Source organism: Notolepis coatsorum (assembly GCF_963971535.1).
Source record: "Notolepis coatsorum genome assembly, chromosome: 9".
NCBI classification, from domain to species: Eukaryota; Metazoa; Chordata; class Actinopteri; order Aulopiformes; family Paralepididae; genus Notolepis; species Notolepis coatsorum.
In genome coordinates this window covers 133,746,303-133,765,686 of record NC_140173.1, presented here as the reverse complement: position 1 = coordinate 133,765,686, position 19,384 = coordinate 133,746,303, and the positions used below count along the sequence as shown (strand labels likewise).

At 42.1% G+C, this 19,384-nt stretch overlaps 1 protein-coding gene across 1 annotated transcript in view; it reads right to left on the bottom strand.

The window, feature by feature from the left end:
* tarbp1 (TAR (HIV-1) RNA binding protein 1) overlaps positions 1–19,384 on the bottom strand; it is a gene marked incomplete at its 5' end in the record, with an annotated part of 155,527 nt that overhangs the window by 38,422 nt on the left and 97,721 nt on the right. Inside the window, 10 exons of the mRNA XM_084322007.1 lie at positions 941–1,012; positions 1,787–1,992; positions 3,755–3,943; positions 7,433–7,676; positions 8,945–9,180; positions 11,309–11,467; positions 12,317–12,414; positions 13,431–13,694; positions 14,511–14,679; positions 15,257–15,346. Of these exons, the coding sequence (XP_084178133.1) occupies positions 941–1,012; positions 1,787–1,992; positions 3,755–3,943; positions 7,433–7,676; positions 8,945–9,180; positions 11,309–11,467; positions 12,317–12,414; positions 13,431–13,694; positions 14,511–14,679; positions 15,257–15,346 (1,727 nt within the window). The remainder of the gene's footprint in view (positions 1–940; positions 1,013–1,786; positions 1,993–3,754; positions 3,944–7,432; positions 7,677–8,944; positions 9,181–11,308; positions 11,468–12,316; positions 12,415–13,430; positions 13,695–14,510; positions 14,680–15,256; positions 15,347–19,384) is intronic.

Here is a 19,384-nt window from a genome sequence, read left to right as displayed (position 1 = left end):
CGTGTGCACACATCATTGTGAGTAAGAAGAACAAAAATGACAAGCCAATGTATATTATGATTTGGGGCTGAAATAAAAGCCTATGACTGATGAAGTAATCAAATTCAGGCCTTGATGATGTGCAATCTGAGATTACAGAAAAAACGGATGAGAAGACAAGAAGCACAAGAAGAGGGATGCTGTAACTCTATCGTTACAACATGATATGATATATTTGCATTTATGATGCGCCCCTCAGCCAATTTTTACATCGGTCCGGGGCGCAGCCCAGGGGGAAAAAAATACAAATAAATGGACAGGACAAAGAAACAGGGAACCAGGCAGACGGACAGACAGAACATAAGAACACCTCAGACACACAACACAACAGCAAAGTAACTAGTGATCATCCAGAGCGAAGAGGTGGGTTTTAAGCAAGGCCTTGAATGTCTGTACGGTGTTGGCAGACTTAATCTTGAGAGGAAGGACTTGATTTTTGAGATGATGCGCAGTTGGAAGAAACAGGACTGTACTACTGATGTTACTTGCTTATGGAAATTGATGAAGCTCTAGCCATGCAGTATATCGAAAAATAATCAACACCAACTCAAATAATTTACTATTGCAGCTCACCAGGTAGTCGAAGTATTAAAGCAGTTCAGCAGCTCACCAGGTAGTCGAAGTATTAAAGCAGTTCAGCAGCTCACCAGGTAGTCGAAGTATTAAAGCAGTTCAGCAGCTCACCAGGTAGTCGAAGTATTAAAGCAGTTCAGCAGCTCACCAGGTAGTAAAGTATCAAAGCAGTTCAGCAGCTCACCAGGTAGTAAAGTATCAAAGCAGTTCAGCAGCTCACCAGGTAGTAAAGTATCAAAGCAGTTCAGCAGCTCACCAGGTGGTAAAGTATCAAAGCAGTTCAGCAGCTCACCAGGTGGTAAAGTATCAAAGCAGTTCAGCAGCTCACCAGGTGACTACGCTGTTGGCAGAACACTTTTCTCCGAGCTGCTCCACGTAGGTCTGCACCTCCTGGATGAGTCTGTAACAAACAAATGAATTACCATAACTCTGTTGTGGACATTGAACCAACCAAAAATTACAGGGTTCATTTTCATTTTCCATTTTCTTTGGAGTAAATATTTTCTACAGCCGCCCCCTAATAGTCGATTCTAGTTGATCAATCGGTCAGTTTTGTCTCAGTCGACCAAGGACCGTTAGTCGATTAGTCAATGTTGTGCTTTTTTCCTACAGAATGACAAGAACAAGATTTAAAGAGGTCCTTCTGCATTAGCAGTCATAGGATGTATCGACTCATTAATTTGTTGATTTCATCAACAGATTTGAAGATGTTCCCACAACAGATTTGTAGATGAAATCAACTAATCAATTAGTCGATACAAATACATCCTATTACTATTAGGGCTCATTCTCAACAACAAGATTTTTAACACCTTCCCCCCCCCCCCCAGTCCTTTGTCTTCCGCTGTGATGGATTGGCCACCGCAGTGTGGGTGCGTTACAGCAAAGGTTGACTCAAATGCTACTCTCCCGAGGTACGTCGCTCCGTTTTCCTCGACAAAGAACTGCAACAGTCCAACGCAACCACCCCCCAATTCAATGGTCTGATTAGATGAGAATGAGACCATAGTAGTCGACTAAGAATCTCTTTAGTCAAGGACAGCCCTAATATCTTCCTACTTCCGGCATCAATTTCCTGCAAATCTGCCATATGTGCTCTAATATAATGTTGAGGTCAAAGTCTCGACTAATAATAACTAAATAATTCATTAATTCATTGAAAACCGTGGGGTACCGTTGATCCCTCCTGAAGACAGGTCCGTAGACACAGGCCTCGGTGAGGATATGGATATGTGTGAGAGCGCTGGAGAATGTGACGTCGGCCTGCTGGAGGTCACGGCTTCCTGGGCCGGAGGGCAGCCAGGTGTGGCAGCAGTGCTGAATCAGCACGTTGAAGACTCCAGTCTTGCAGAGAGAGAGTTCCATCAGCTCGCTGGCAATCTAAACAAAGATTTTTTTTTAAATCACATGCAGCAACCATCAACAACAACCATGAAATCTCTGTTTCTCAACACTTTGATCGCCATGGGTTAAATTCATAATTTACCATCCCTAGCCAGCTCTATTTGTCTATGGAGAAGTTCCCCTTCTTTGCAGGGCTATAACTTTTTAAATTCTATTGCTAAATTGCCATTATTATGGCCCATTCAATGTCCTATATCCATTGTTCAGGGTGTAGCAACGTTAAACTTTTTCATTCACATATTCATACTAAAATATGGTCTAAAGTATAAGTATGTTTTTATCGTTTTCTGCAGCTTTCTCCAGAACTTGATTTATAGCCCCAAATGCATTATATTGATGATGAAATACAGTTTGATAGCAATCGGCGCGAGATAAAAAATTTCAACTGGACGTGGTTCTAGAAGTTACTACGTATCATCTGATATTGACCGGATGGGCGGGGGGGCGTTTATAATTCCGTGGGCAGCGTTAGATGATTCATCCAGTGTGGGTCATATGATCATCATAGAAGTTTATATGGAACACGTTAGAATATAACGCTGCAACTCACCGTGGCTTCCTCGCGCCGCTGGCAGATGAGCGTGGAACAGAATTTTTTCTATTATGGGATGGAGAAATGCCCGATCCATTTCCACGTTGTATAATAGTATATACGTCTAAATCATGTTGTTTTTTCGAGTTATTTGCACCGATCGATGTTCACTGTGTCAAGACGGAGTCTCTCTAACGATAGCGAGTGCCCGGACGACATATGGATGAGCACTTCCGGTTCACGGGGTCATTTCCTGTTGGCGCTCTTGAACCGCTAGAGAGTTGAGTGGAGCTTTGCAGTGTATCTCAGGGCTCCGGAGGGGAAATATGATTTCGATCACAGATTTTTGAAATATTGATATCAAAGACGAGTTACGGCGTCTTCGGCAGAATGAGCATGGCTAGGAATGACGTCTAAACACGTCATCGGCGACCATAGTGTTAAGAAAAACATCTGAATATGAAGTTTTTCTATATGTAGAATATTATGTTTTTCTTTACGTAGAATATTACGTTTAAAAGAATAAAGAAATTATTCTTTTGTATCTTTAAAAAAAATTGTTAATTTATTTTAGGTCAACTCGTCATTTGATTTTGATATTATTTTCTACTATCAGCTATATATTTTAGTCCTTATCTGTCGAATTGTATTGTACTGTCTTTTATAATTTTTACCACCAATTGTAATGTTGTATGTGGATGCGTGTTTGTAAATCAAGAAACTGAAAATAAAAATGTAAGTAAAAAAATATATATATATTACGTTTATCTATATGTAGAATATTATGTTGTTCTACATATATGTAGATAAGGAGACACTATTAACTTGTGTGTAGATACAAAAAATGCTCTGCTCCATTTCTATTTTCTCTGGGCTCTAAATACTCTTCACTGAACTAAGGAACTATACAAGACATAACTCCTGTGAAAAACCTCCACACTCCAAGACCTATATCAAACCAAGACAAAGTTGTGATTGGAGGATGATAGATTTCATGTTTTTAATTTGATTGCAAGTTTGCTTGTTTCGGTTTTTGCCGAGTACGTTTTGTGATCCTAGCGCCCATGTATTCCACTCAAAACCAATATTGTAGAATAAAAGAAAATTAAATTTTTGTCAATCTGAAAGTGAGCCTGAAAAGTCGACGTGGATGTTTTGGATGTTCTTTTTCATTCGAACTCAAGTGTGTCATAATGGGATCATCACCTGTTTCAAGGTGGCGGTGAACCTCGGGGCCTGAGTGTCCGTCAGTTCCAGCAGGTTCCTCTGGAAGGCCATGGAGACGAAGGCCTTGAGAGCAGGCCAGAAGTCGTGGGGGTTGCTGGTCAGTTCCTGAACCAGCTCCCAGCACAGAGACACTGCCTGGACACACAGGGCCTCGTCGCAACACACCACCTGATGAGCAAGATCCAAAGAATAACACTAACCCTAGGGTTGGGTACCACTCACATCAGGTACCTTTTTCCTGTACTTCACTCTAAAATGTCATTTCTGTTTTTTTCCCCTTTAGGTCACAGTGAGGCCGTCGTTCTGGTGCTGTTTTTATAATGAGTGCCCAGTCATTCAGGACCACAGTCGTTCAGCACCACAGTCGTTCAGCACCACACTGGTTCAGCACCATACTCGTCCAGCACCACACTGGTTCAGCACCACACTCGTCCAGCACCACACCCGTTCAGCACCACAGGCTCTGCAGACTGGGAGCTGTGTGGCTAGCAGTGCACCACAGAGAGCAACACAGCCCCCGATCTGCAGAGTCTGTCAGCTGGCGCTGTCCGAGGTGCTGAGGTTCTTTTTGGTCCCGTTGCTATTCTGTGGTGATTAAGTTACATCCCTGGGCAACAGTTGTCTCCTGCCTTAGATACTAGCTAAGCTAAATGCATTATTATCCACAGCGATATTAATGAATTTAATTGAGAAGCCTCCTTTGATATCTTCCTATCATAATGCAACAGAAACGGATTACAATAACTAAAGGCTACAGTAAATTAAGAGAAAAAGACACCTTGGTTCACAATTTATTGACTTTACTATGGCCTAAATCTGCTAAGAAGAAAAGGTAGGCTAGTTTTGGTTCTTGATATTTAATTTTCTCCAACACCAGAAACATTAGAATCCAAACAGAGAACCAGATTCGATAAGCAGACTCAGAACTGGAATCGATGGCATCCATCAATCCGGTTGCAAGGATGAGAGAAAGGCTAAAGTTGTCTATCTGGCAGGATTAGACTCCAAAACTTGGATCAAACTGTCAAACTAGCCGTCACAGATCAAATTAATTAAGATTCAGTAACTGCATTGCCTATTTTTTTAGCCAGGCAGGTCAATTAAGAAAATAATTATTATTTACAATGACAAACAGGCCTCTCAAGGGGTAACAGGGAAAGGGGAAGAAAATGTATAATAATAATAATAATAAATAAATAAATAAATAAACCAAAAAGAACAATCCAGATAGGACCATTGGACACAGACAATACATATATCACAGAGGTAAGGGAAATAATTTAAACACACACCAAACATACAACCAAATAGAATTACAAGGTATGTAAGACATGAAGCAGAACAGACTATTTATATGTCAGTTAAGAGGCTGGGTGGCAGTTGAAGGTGTGTGTAAACAACTCTGTGATAGAGTCCTTAAAAGTAGTGAGGGGGGTCAATTTGTCTTTTGCATCTTGTTCCAACTACTGGGAAGCAGCAAATTGGAAGGATTGACTCTAATTAGTGATGCACGATATATCGGCCGATATGGCCGTTTTTTTTCACATCGGTATCGGTCCGATATCAAGATTGGGCAGATATAAAAAAATATATATATCTTTTTTTTTACATGTTTTGGCCTTAAATAGTTTCAAAATATCAGTCATTAATGAAAATAAGTTACAAAAGTAAAAAAAATTTAAAAAGGCAGTTTGGAAAATAGCTCTTTATTTGATTATCATAAAAAAGTGTTTTCTATACAGAGATATCGACATCGGTAAATATCGGTATCGGCCAGAACAGCAATATTAATATCGGTCATCGGTATCGGCCACAATTTTCACATCGGTGCATCACTAACTCTAATCTCTCAAAATGGCCGCAGTTATCTCTTTAAAGGGGTTATGCACTGCTATTCCTAGCACTATTTGGGCAACTTTACACACTTCCTGTGAGTCTATGTAACACATCTGTAATTTTTATTCCAAAAATAATCATTGTTTTATATTTCTAATCTTGTACTCAAAACCAGCATTTTTCAGCCTCATGAAAGCAGGCTATTATTGGCTTGGCTCCACCCATTCTGGCAGAATGCTTTGAGTGACAGCCACCCACCAAATAGCTCCGCCCATCTCCCCGTCAGAGATTAGGTTTCAGGTTACATACAAATATGGTATGTCATAAATATAGAGATGTAGCAGTACTGTCTATCTATATATATATAATATGTTACCATGAATTGAAATTGGGGGACCCTGATGTAAACAAGACGAAAGTCTTTCTCTGGTCTCCATCATAGCAGTACTGAGCAGTACTGTAGCAATACAAATATGGTAGGTCATAAATATAGAGATGTAGCAGTACTGTCTATCTATATATATGTTACCACTATTTGTAAAAGCCACAACCACGTTACCATATTTGTAATAATGTAAATCATTGTGTCGTTGTACATATTGTGTATACACCGTTAGAAGCTAACATAGCTTAGCTTGGTAGCTATTGTGCTAACAACATATCCCGACGTCCGGCTCGCTGGCCGGCATGCACGCCCGACACAAAATGGTTCTCTCCTCTCTGTACACCCCCGTCCCCACGGGTACCCTGCCGGGGAGCCCATGGACGCGACAACGGCGGCAGCCGTAGGGTGCTCGAGCCCGCCGTAACGCTAGTGGTACACAATAGCTATGAGCTAACTAACGCTACGGCCGCCGCTGTTGTCGCGTCCACAAGCTCCCCGGCAGGACACCCGCGAGAACGGGGGCACACAAGGAGGAGAGAACCACCCCAAATCGAGCACTCATGCCGGCCGACAAGCCGGACACCGCGGTTGTTGTTAGCACAATAGTAGCCCACTGTGATGCACCGAGTGGGCCACCATTGATCAACATGCAGCGATGTGTAGCTTGCATGATGCGTGTGCAGTGCTTTGCCACACAGGTCTGAGAAGAGGACCTGCACATGATAGCAACCGGGAGCGTCGCGGAGCATTCAGCCTGCTGGCTACCTAGATCCACTTCAACCAGCCGAGCGTCGGGAGCTCCAGCAGCTTGTCGATGTGCTAATAGCCTGGAGCCAGCTAACGTTAGCTTGCAGAGGCTCCAGCACACCGACAAGCTGTTTAGCCAGCTACCGTTAGCTTGCAGAGGCTATTAGCACACCGACAAGCTGTGTAGCCAGCAGGCTGAATGCTCCGCGACGCTGGTTGAAGTGGATCTAGGTAGCCAGCAGGCTGAATGCTCAACGACGCTCCCGGTTGCTAACGCCGGCCCCGGCTGGTGCTAAGTAGCTAGCGATCGCTCCCGAGTCCCGAGAGCTAACGCCGGTCTGTCTGTCGAAGACCGAGGGAACCGCATCAGGCTTCAGCTGATTAGTGATCTTCTGGACAAACCTTCCACCCTGCAGGTAGCAAGAATGGAGGCGGGCATTACTAAAACCACAGAGCCAATCACATCACCGTGCGCTATAAACAGCGCCCTGTGACGTGCACCAGGTCGTCAAATCAACATGACCTGATTTACTAGAGGCAAAGAGGGGATGGGCTGTAGCTGAGGAATTCGCCAATATAGTATTTAGGCCCAAAAACACATTGATACGAACTCCTATTACTATAATACAATGCTAGAGACTGAAAAATGACATTTATAATGCATAGCACCTTTAAGAAACGAGACCGACCTGTGGCAGCGCCGCCTCCATATAGGTCAGAACAGGAAGCACCAGGTCACTGGGCAGCAGAGCCAGGGCCTCCACACAGCAGCCTACAGCCGCCTGGAGGGCCTCGGGGGCCCGGGACGTCTCCACACACTCAGGAGGAACAGCGGTCCTCATCAGGAAGCTCAGGCATAGCCACTGGTCCCGCAGGAAGTGAGCGGCAGTGCGGCCCCAATCCTGCAGTCGAGGACCCGGAGCTTCTGCACCGCTGTGGACACGGGAAGAACTCTTGTGAATTCCATGTACTGTACGTCGTCTGCCACTAATGCCTTGTTGTCCCCACTAGCCAGGGTTTAGCCGTGGCCCACAGTGAGCGTCTCCATTGTCTTTAGAACCTGGCCAAACCTGGCTGAGAGACAGTCACCTTTCACAACCTGGCCAAAGCCAGCTGGGACTATTGTATCCTCATGGTTTAGCTTGTGTACCACCGTTGGTGGTGTGCGCATTTCGAAAGGTTGCCTAGTAGCAACCGGAGAATTTACAAGGAGCACAATGGAGAAACAAACCCAACCATACCATACCATGCTAGACCATGACTAGCCACAGCCAGGCTGAACATAGCTGATGGAGACGAGGCATAGATCAATATAATATCAATATATATATATGCTACTCGTCAACACTCTCTACATGCTCCATGATTTATAGAACATGAAACCAATATGTATGGCATATACATTATACTGAATATGGGTAATAATCATGTGTATGACATGTGGGATAAATGTTTCTTTCATTTTGGAATAATGAATATTTATAGCCACTAGGCTTCCACCAATAACCAATCAACTCAAACAGCCTGAACGTTGATTATTGTATCAACGTTTGCCCGTGTCAGGGGTCATAAGAAGACTAACCCTTAGAGTCAGCAATATGAATTGTATGTTCTCCATACACAGATTTATGTTGAGGCAGCCCACCACAATATCAGACAGGCCCCGTGATGAATAGTTGTTCCCAAACTGATACAGATGCACAGGGCTTCATACGCTTCTGACTGTGTGTACTGTATCTTGTACTGTATATGTTACCCACACCTGCCCGACACCACCGCAAATGAACAACCTGATGCCTTGTTTATATTTAGACGGTAGACGGCAAGCCGGACATCATTTCTTCACAATGAGAGACGGCAAAATCTGTCAGCGGCAGCGGTGACGCAGCGGTATAATGGGCTGCAGTAGAAAGTGGATATATATATATATATCAACAAACCGGATGTTGAGCCTATCAAAATTAGGCTGCTCTTTTGCTTTAAATTGTACAACAAAATTTATAGAGAATAGTTTATCATCATCACCAACAACTTTGCAGTAAGTGTTAAGGACAAGGAATTATCCATCTAAAACTATACGAACTAGACTGAACAGAGTAAGCCGTCCCCCTTGACCGATACGGACCACAGTGACGTTGTTTCTAACTACAGTTGGAAGACCTTGTGGAAACACTGTACAATGTGAATAATACTCCACAGACCGTGAGCCCTCTGCTGGGTGAGGCTTCAGCAGCGTCTGGTTGAAGTGACCCAGAGAGAGCGGAGAGCCGCGCACCGGGGAGGAGGAGGCGGGAGCGTAGAAGTAGCCGTTCAGAGACGTCAAAGTGGACATGGTCTCCGATCGACTGTCGATCACCTCCTGCTCGGCGAGACGGCACACCGTGGCCAACGAGGCCATGGATACCACCCTGGCAACCTGGCCGGCCACAGAGGGGATCTGGCGACACACAAGTACACACATGACGGAATCATGCCGGTAACTTGGTAATATGATGCAGTGTTTGAAGAATGGGTCCATGACTATTCCGTGACATGGAACACAATCCCAGCATTTAACTGTAGCTATGTTCAAAAGTAGAAATGTTCAGGTCTCTTGTTTTGGCTAACCAGATCACACACTTGATGCTGCTTATAAGGAAATGTGTTATTTGGGGTTATTATTATTATTATTCCTTCAAAAGGTGATGCATCTACTAAGAGTCACGCTTGAACAACAGTGAACCATAATGAAGGCTTGAAAAAAGGATTCCCAAATTCCCATGAGTTTTCAAAAGTCTAAATTATTATCCCAGGTTTTCCGTGACAGTATACACCCCAGATGAATAGTAGCGATGAATAGTATAGATGAATAGTAGAGATGAATAGTAGAGATGAGTAGTAGAAATAAATACCGTAGTAGAGATTAGGGCTGACCCCGATTAGTCGAATAGACGACTAATCGATCAAAATGAGCCGTAGTCGACTGCCAACCTCTTAGTCAACAAAAACTTTATAAAAATGTTTTAATATTTTTTAATTATTATTATTATTATTATTATTTCCAAAAGCAAAGAGGCATAGAAGCGTGGCTAACGCTAATGGCATGCATACCAGCAAGGCTAACTGCTTAAGAAAACGGGCACAGAGGCACTGAAAGAGGATTTCACCCATCTAATGAACACACTAGACTAGACAAATATCAAGATGTATCCATCAGTGGACCAATTGCATGCTTTTGCAGAGGACAAGAAGCCTTCAGTCGACTCCTTCAGACATGAAGTCATTCAGTGCCAGCTATTAGCCTTGACCCTGTAGCTAACATGCCAGGTTTCCATTACATATTTTCACTGTGCGTCACTATGTTTGGAGAGCTATATCTATATTCTATATTATAGCTATGGGGACAATACTATGGTAATTTGACAGTGACTTTCTTCCATCCAAGATGCAAAAAAAGAGATCATCTTTTCATGCATACGTTCGCGCGTTATCCCGTGGTGAATATAAGTATAATTTCAGAGTGATCCGGGATAATTCCCGAAAGGCTGAGTTATAGGGCGCTACGTGAATTCTACTATAAGCGTTGGTGTTTCTTGCCTGGACACGCTACTATTTCCAAATCAAATGTATATAATAGGTATTATGTTTCATCATGAATGCATGAATGGGGGTAGTTTCTGATGCTTTGATTGCCAGTAACGGCATTCGTATTGAACACTAAAAACGCTGATCAGCTGGATCGGTATGAAAACATTGCACAATCAAGCTGGAATTGACGTCAGATAGTCCTTACCTCTGATCAGGGGTATTCCAAAAAGAATATTCTAATTGTTTGATCGCCATCTGGTCCATCTGATGTCCATCTGGCCCACGACATAATACGGCACAACACATGCACCGAGTGTCCCCTAGACGTTTCGATGCGACCGATTGAACCTCTAGGCTTCCCTGTACTAAAAAACTGCGCCCGGAGCGGTTTAAACGTAACACCCAGTCTGGAACAGGGTTTACTGCACTCTCGATACTGCCACCTGGCAGGATCTGGCCGGTACTGCACCCTCTGGGTCCCAGTATGCCTTTTAATGGCAACATACAGGTCTGTGACATTGAATAGAATATTCAAATAGAATAAAAGACCAGTCGACTATCGGCAAATTTCGGTCAATCAAAGTCGACTATCCAAATCCTTAGTCGGGGAAACAGCCCTAGTAGAGATGAGTAGTAGAGATGAGTAGTAGAGATGAGTAGTAAAGATGAGAAGTAGAGATGAATAGTAGAGATGAGTACATAGAGATACATAGTAGAGATGAGTAGTAGAGTAAAATAGTAGAGATGGGCAGTAGAGATGAATAGTAAAGATACATAGTAGAGATGAGTAGTAGAGATTAGTAGAGATGAGTGGTAGAGATGGGTAGTAGAGATGAGTAATAGAAATTAGTAGTATATTAATAGTAGAGATGAGTAGTAGAAATTAATAGTAGAGATTAATAGTAAAGATACATAGTAGAGATTAATAGTAAAGATACATAGTAGAGACGAGTAGTAGAGATTAGTAGAGATAAGTAGTAGAGATGTGTCTTGTGTACCTGCTGCGTTGGTTCCTGCAAGGCCTTGACGGCATTCCTGATGAGTTTAGGGAAGTAGGTCTGTTGCATTCTACAGCGGTACTGTGGCCTGGGGCTGTACATGACCACCAGCTCTCTCAGGACACACAGGTAAAGCTCTGCCCGCTGCACGTCACACAGCTGGAACACACAGCAAACACACCAGTCCAGACGACACAATCAAACACTTATTTTCTTTTCCATTACTTTTAAATGTAATTTTTTTTTATTAATGTAACTACTAGACTAGAGCTACCACAATGACTATGCGGACGTGTGTAATCGGAAAATCAGAGGATTTCTTCCGTCAAAAGGTAAAAGATCAATCTGCAGGCCAAACCTGACAGACTTCACACAGAATAAATAAGGGATTTTGAGCAAAACTCCATGACATTTCCAAATGTATTGTTTTCCCTAATGTTTCCAGGTCTGGAAAACACCATATTGACTATTCCAGGTTCCCCATGCCTGTATGACCCCTGCTAGTGTGAGGTAGTACGAGGGATTTCAAACAGAGAGGCAGCTCACACATCTAACTGTGTATGTGATCAAGACCCACACACATAGATCAACAAACAACACATTAAGAGTCTGTACACTCCTACAGGATAAAAGTGTGTAGTGTTCACTTTATGGGAGCTTCAAGCGCCTATATTTTACACGACAATAAATACATTAAAAGGTTGACCCGAACCCTCCATAGGGCGCTAACTAACCCTTGTGAAAATAAAGATGTAATACTTACACCAGTCAGCCTGAGAACCTTTCTGTGTGCAGTGAAAGTGATTTTATGCATAGGCTTTATGGGGACATTTTTACAGGACATTGCTAGAGGACAATATGGTACACAGACACTAGACTGCACTTTAAACAGCAGACGGTGCACATAGCACAGATGTCCACTGCATAATTGTGTGTTTTATCATCTGTATCAGTTCTACTGAGCGTGTGCGGGAGAGGCTGTGTGTAGAGGATGTGATTGTTGTTTACTTCTTGCAGTTCCCCGGACAGTCGTCTCAGAATGAACTCCTGGATGGGATCCACGACCTTGAATATAAGCTTCTCCATGGCAACGCCCACACAGTCTTCTGTGAAAGATGGAGCAAAGAATCAAATGAGTTATTTAGGTGGTATTTAAAAAAATAAAAAAATTAAAATATTAACCTCTTAAGCCCAATCAGCCCAGTACAGGTACAAGATTTATTTCACGTTAAATAGATCAATACAGTCCCTATTAAGTAATGTTGGGTTTCTTTTTTAAATGTAGCCAAGAGTAAAGACCCTAACCCTTCTTTTCAGCACTGTTTGTTACCAATGATTTTAAGTGTTATTAGCAAAATATGAGATTATAAAAATATCCACGCATTGCACGATTTAGACGCAAGAAGAAGACGCACTCATGACATCGTTGTAGTCCTAAGAAAGAGGAGACCCAGGGCTTTCGATGAACGTCGATATTTCTGAAAACTACACTACCCAGCTCACACCAGCCGCCGACAACGGAAGTCAAACCATTTTTCACGTAATTTTTCTGGTGTGTTTATATCTCACAGGTCGAACAAACCTCAGCGTTATTGCCATAAAATACAACATATATTGTTTCTTTACCTTTCTGTGAACATCTAGAAAAAACGTGTCGCAATCTGGTGAAGAATGGCGGAGCTATGGACATTATACAAAAGTAACTGTACTTACAGTAGATTTCATTCATGGTCTTTGCTGCCCTGTAACGGGCGCCTGGTGGTACTAAATCCAGATTTAACTCTGCCATTGGAAGGAGGAGATTTGGCCCGATCCATAGATGTATGACTTGGCCATAATAGGGTAATTTATAGGCCTGATATTCTATATTCTATATTCATGTTTCAAATTGCATGTGTCCGGATGGCAAAATTCAGTACTGTATCTACAAAAAACCCTGTAAATCATCTGCCCTTTATTCATCTGCTTCGATTTTAGTACACTTTCTCAAGAAGGCGCTGAATGAGCTCAGTGGCAATCTTTCACATCTGGTCAATGTTAGCATGGTGTTATTCACCGTCAAAGATAGCTTAGATTTATCAATTATTTATGTAGTGACTGAGTCAGTGAAACTGTTCCAAACCTCGCTCCTCTCCATTCTGACAAGCGGACGTTCCCCTGAGTTGGAACAGTCGGAGCAGGAGCTGAAGACTCTTGTCAGTCTTGCGTGTCGGCAGGTAGAGGTTGGTGCTGACCCTACTCAGGGTGTCCAGGAGAGGGGACAGCAATGACTCCAACTCCATGGTCATCTTCCCTCTGGCCGTCCTCTCCTCCAAGTCCACAGACAGCAGGGTGGCCCTGGCCAGCACATCAGCCTCTCTGGAGTCAGGAAGACCCTCTATCTGACCTGGGGAGAATCATGACATACTCTACCAAAGACTGTAAAGAAAAGACTCCTCTGCAATGTTTAACCCCTATCTCTTTGAATGCAGTTATCCATATCTAGGAATACATATCATTGGTCTGCTTTCATATTTGAAGTAGCTATTACTGAAGTAGTACATTACTGACAACATAGAATGGTTCATTCTAATTTTGTGATAGAAGATGTTTCCCCCACTTAGACCTGCTTCTACAAATCCAGTGGTTTCTGCCAGAGTATCCTTTTGGCAGAGATTGTGATTCATTTAAAACATCTTTAAAACTCCCATTTCACCTCAAAATACAGTCAATTCTAATGTTAATCAACGTGAAATCATATGACAACTGATTATTTTCTCGGAATATGTTTGTTTTGTAGTTTTGTAGTTGGTGCTGCCATCTTTAGTGTCACAGATCTCTCCATTCATAACTCCCACAGTGCTCAGTCTCCTCAGTATATAGACCGTCTCTGACTCTACTAATTTGTGACACTCTGATCAGTGCTTTGTCCCCCAGACAGCAGAGGTTGTCCCCACATTGCAGAGAAATGTGCCTCCGGCTGCTGCAAGATTGTGGAGACAATAAAAGCGAATTGTCTCACGGTCTAGTTGTAGAGTCTATCCTTGTGTCAAGAGCTCACTCAATCAATTTGAGAATTAAAAGAAAATTACAATAATTATTATAATAACCATTTTCAATGGTCGGACAAACCTATTTGTTTAAATTTGGATTACAGATTGCACCTTTAAATTCCATCCCTCCCTCCCTCCCTCCCTCGCTCCCTCCCTCCCTCCCATCTCACCTGTGCTGGCTGGGACACGGAGGAAGGCGTGGATCCGATTGTGGACGTAGGTTCTTACAGGTGCCATGTCTACACATCCAGTAGCATCACCGACGCGCTGCGGGCCAGTCTCTCCGTCTCCAACGCAGGGCCTGAAGCTGCCCTCGTTGTCCGACAGCCAGGCACACAGCTACAGCGGAGACAAGAAGACATAACATAGAGGTATCAATTCACTTTCAATTCAATCAATTCAAAGGATTTTTTTTAAACGGAAGTTGCCATTTACTTGCTACTGGTGATGGAGCATTCATTCTCACGCCAGTATTTCAATTTGACAGAAAAGACACTTCCTAAATTCACTGAATTTAATGTGAATCGATACCAAACATGATACATAGGTTGGATAATTATTGTGCAGCCTCTACTACTATTCTACTATATCTATATTACCATCATTGTAAATAGGATCATGTTCTTAATTGACCTGCCTGGTTAAATAAAGTGGAAATAAAATAAAAGATTATCTGTGTAGGAAAACTGACCGATCCCCGGCATCAACAGGGGTGGTGTATTCCAACTGTGAGCTGGCGACTGGAGGGTGTCTGTTATTACTTCCACCATCTCTGCGAAAGAGCCCTTTAGCAAGGCGCTGAGCACCCAAAACTGCTCCAGGGGTGCTGCACTGCAGGCAACCCTCTGCTCTGAAGCAGACTGTACGTGTGTAGGGCACTGGTGTGTAAATGTATCTCAGACATACAGTATCTTACCTGATCCCAGAGCTGTGTCCCTCTACATAGTGACTCGTCAGCACGGAGATGCGACAGGAAACTGAAGACGTCATCCAGGGTCACGGCGCTCTAAAGAAGAACCACTTATCAATACGTTTCAAACGTTTATTCATCCATATCCTTATGACGCGTTTCATTCCAAATTTGAAACATCCACCAGTTGAATAATCCTTATCTTCCAAACATTGCTGGTATAAAAGCATCACCAACATTATATATTTATATTTAACGCATATATATATATATACATATATCCATATCTGTCTGAATTGACCTGCATATAATATCTCCTTATACACCTACATATATAACTCTGTATGACAGGATGTAGAATAATGCTGTATATACCGTGTGTATATGGTATTCTTACCAGATATATATTTATCCACCTGTCTATACATACCTGCACATAACCTTTTACATATCTGTAAATACTATATCTGTACATATCTCTTACCTACTCTTGCTAGTTAAGCTGCTTGCCAGGATGACTACAACCTAGGGCTGGGCGATATAACGATAACGATAATTATCGCGATATATTTTAATAATCGATATCGGGGGAAAAAATATTGATTTTTTTTTCTTTCTTTTTGTTAAACCCAGACAGTGGACAGACTTGTCTTTCTTGCCTGCAACTTAAAGTAATGGCTTTGCTTGTCCAAATGACAATACTGACCAAATTGAGATTTATTTTTATTTTTTTATTTATTTAGTTTGCTTTCTAATGTGAAATACAGTTTGAAACCGTCTGTAAACAGTAGGCTATGTGTGCTAGCAGAGCTAGTCTCCAGTCACGAGTCACGGTGCACATGGGCGGTGGTTTGTCCACCAAAAAAGCACCAAAAGATAAAAAAGAAACTAGCAGAGCCAGAACTGTTCAACTCCCCTGGAGCCACAGCCAGCAGAGAAGCCTGTTTACTTTCGCTTTCAAACCAGCTGCAGCCTGAGAACTGGAGTGTGTGAGGGGCTGTAACACTAAAGATGGCGGCAACGACAAAGAATTGCTGCAAAATAAACATACATCTGTTTGTTTTTTTTAATACTTATAACAATATCGATAATTATCGATATCGCGTGATATATTGTTATTGATATCGTTATCGCGATATCATTTTTGGCCATATCGCCCAGCCCTACTACGACCATACTGTCTTTATACCTGTATCACTGTACATATCGGTATTACAACTCTATACATACATCTGATTAGCACTACACGCAGTATTTACTCATTTATATATTTTATACCCAGTTTAATCACCTGTACATTGTGTTAGAGCCAGTATTTAGATTTTATAAGAAAAGCCACTTAATTGTGATGTCTGTAGTCAACGCACTATAAAGGACTACAAATCCCACGGCGCTAGCGCAAAAGCCGCAATGAAGGCAACCTGTTGAGAGACGCGGTCGAGAAACAGTTTTTAACCTTTTCATAACGTACCTTTTCGTACTACACGTACCGTATCGTACCAGTACACGTTAGGGATGGGTACCGAATTCGGTACTTTTGAGGCACCGAACCGAAACACGTCGGTACTACCGAGTATCGAATCAAGTGAGAAACCGATTTTTTTTTTTTTTTTTTTATGTCAACGTTCACACGCACAATATATGCTTACCTAGGATTTGACTTGATTCAACAACAAAGCAGTCGGAGCAATGACAAGCCGAAAACTGTCGAAATTGTAGTTATTTGAAGTTTGGATTTTTTTTTTACGACTGTGTAAATAAAATTTCTTGAGACTAAAGTACCGAAAAAAGGTACCGTTGGGTACCGGTATCGATTCACAGGTACCGGTACCGGTATCGGTTCAAATGTGAAAGGTACCCATCCCTAGTACACGTACATACAAAGAAAGAATACCTAAGTTGTTTGTTATTTTCTTTGAGTTTTGCCTATTTTCTTTTGAATATTGTAAAGGCCTATTTTCTTTGTTGCATGTGCAAATGTTTGGTACTTTATTTTGAGCAAACACATCGCAACATCATCGAAACCATCGGAGGCACTTGGAACTGCGAGTAATTTAAAGAAAGAAACGAGTTAGAACTGTCTGTTTAAAGCGTCTAGTGCAGGGGTGTCAAACTCATATTCACAGAGGGCCACATCAGCATTATGGTTGCCCTCAAAGGGCCAAAGACCGTATAAATGTTAATGTAATGTAAAATAAATGTAGCTATACATTTACATATTGTTAAACATGGTGTTTCTGTATTTATTACTTATTCAAGTTATACATATTGCATATTCATTTGCATAAATGTAAAAATATATGTTAGCTTATGTTATTTTAACAAATAATTTTAGTTTATCAGAACCCCATATTACTCCACCAATCAATGATCAAACCATTCAAGTAAATAACAAAGAAGAATATCATCAAATACAAGCTATGACATTAAGTTTGTTCAAAACCTTTTTGTCACAGTCAAGAGGGGCAGAACTAACAACTGTGAGCTGCAAAGAACACGTGGGACAGATGTAGCAGATGTTACAAAAACAAATGGCTGCACACAACCTTGCAGAGGCCATACATCCAACTAATGGAAGATAGTTTAATTAACTTTAATTAACAGATTGCAGAATGGGTACAGTACAGTACAGCTCAATACACACAATTGTTAAGGGGATGCAGACCAGAGAAAGACTTTCGACTTGTTTACATCAGGGTCCCCCATTTTCAATTCGTAATGAAATTGCTATTATGTGTCTGCATGAACACACAACTGTAACTGTACTCAAAAATAACAAAATAAGGGTTGTCTCAGTTCACAACTATATTGGTCAAGTTTTGGGTGGGACTTGTTTGCGTCCCTACAGCTTCTTATTCAATTGAGCGAGATGCTCGGTTATGTCACACAGCCAGTTTGCATCTGACAGTTCAGACAATATTTCTTCAACCCTTTGTTATCTATTCCGCCTGGATCTTTTTTGTATTTTGGGCTGTAAAATTGTCAAAGAATGTCTGAGGAGTAAGTGCTTTTGGCTTTTATCCTTTGTTACCTCAATGTTCAACATACATGTATGTGTAAGAATGTGTAATAACTAAGGCTGTCAAAGTTAAAGCTTTATTAACGCATTAACCCACAATTATTTTAACACTGCTATTTTTTAACCCAATATTAATGTACATTTTTTTTTTTTTTTACCTGAGCTCTTGGGGGGCCACATCAAATGACGTGGCGGGCCGGATTTGGCCCACGGGCCGTGAGTTTGACACCTATGGTCTAGTGCAGTGATTCCCAACCTGGGGTCCGCGGACCCCCTGGGGTCCGCCAGGGGGCGCAGGGGGTCCGCCAGACCACAGATGATTTGAGGTCTTTTTTTTTAAATTTTTTTTAAAAAAAAATTTTTATCATCAGAAGCATGAATAGTCTCTCCACTACAATAAAAAATAAAGATAAATAAATAAACATCTAGACATGATTTTTGAACGTTAACAGTAGGCTACCGGGTAGCCGCTAAAACGCGAATCAGTTGACTGTATCACTTTCTGTAGCTAGCCTAGCACGCTAGTTAACTTTCTCGGCTCGTCTGCAGTCAGCCACCAGAGGCGAAAATGTGTGACAAACGAAAAGGAGATGACGGCAGCTCATCTGCAAAAAAAGTTAGGACCTACAGCAATCGCGAAAATTACATCACCATGGGCTTCACTGAGGGACCAGACAAACGACCTGAGTGTGTGATTTGTGGAGAAAAGTTGGCAAACTCGAGCCTGAAGCCCAGCAAGCTGAAGAGACATCAGGCGTCTAAGCACCCAGAAACCGTTGGGAAGGATCCAGACTTTTTTCGGAGGAAAGAACAGTCTCTCAAGGCGAACAAGCCTGTTGATGTTAGAGTAGCGTGGAGCAGGGGTGGCAGTGATTTACAGAAGGCTACCGAAGCCTCCTTTGAGTGTTCGCTTTTAATTGCAAAAGCAAAGAAACCGCACAATATTGGCGAGCAGCTCATCAAACCAGCCTGCATCAAAATGGTTTAGAAACTGTGCGGCCCACAGGTGGCGGATAAACTAAAATCAGTACCACTCTCGAACAATGTAGTGAAAGACCGAATTGATAAGATGTCAAGTGATTGCGAGCAGCAGCTGTCAGAAAAGCTTAGAAAGG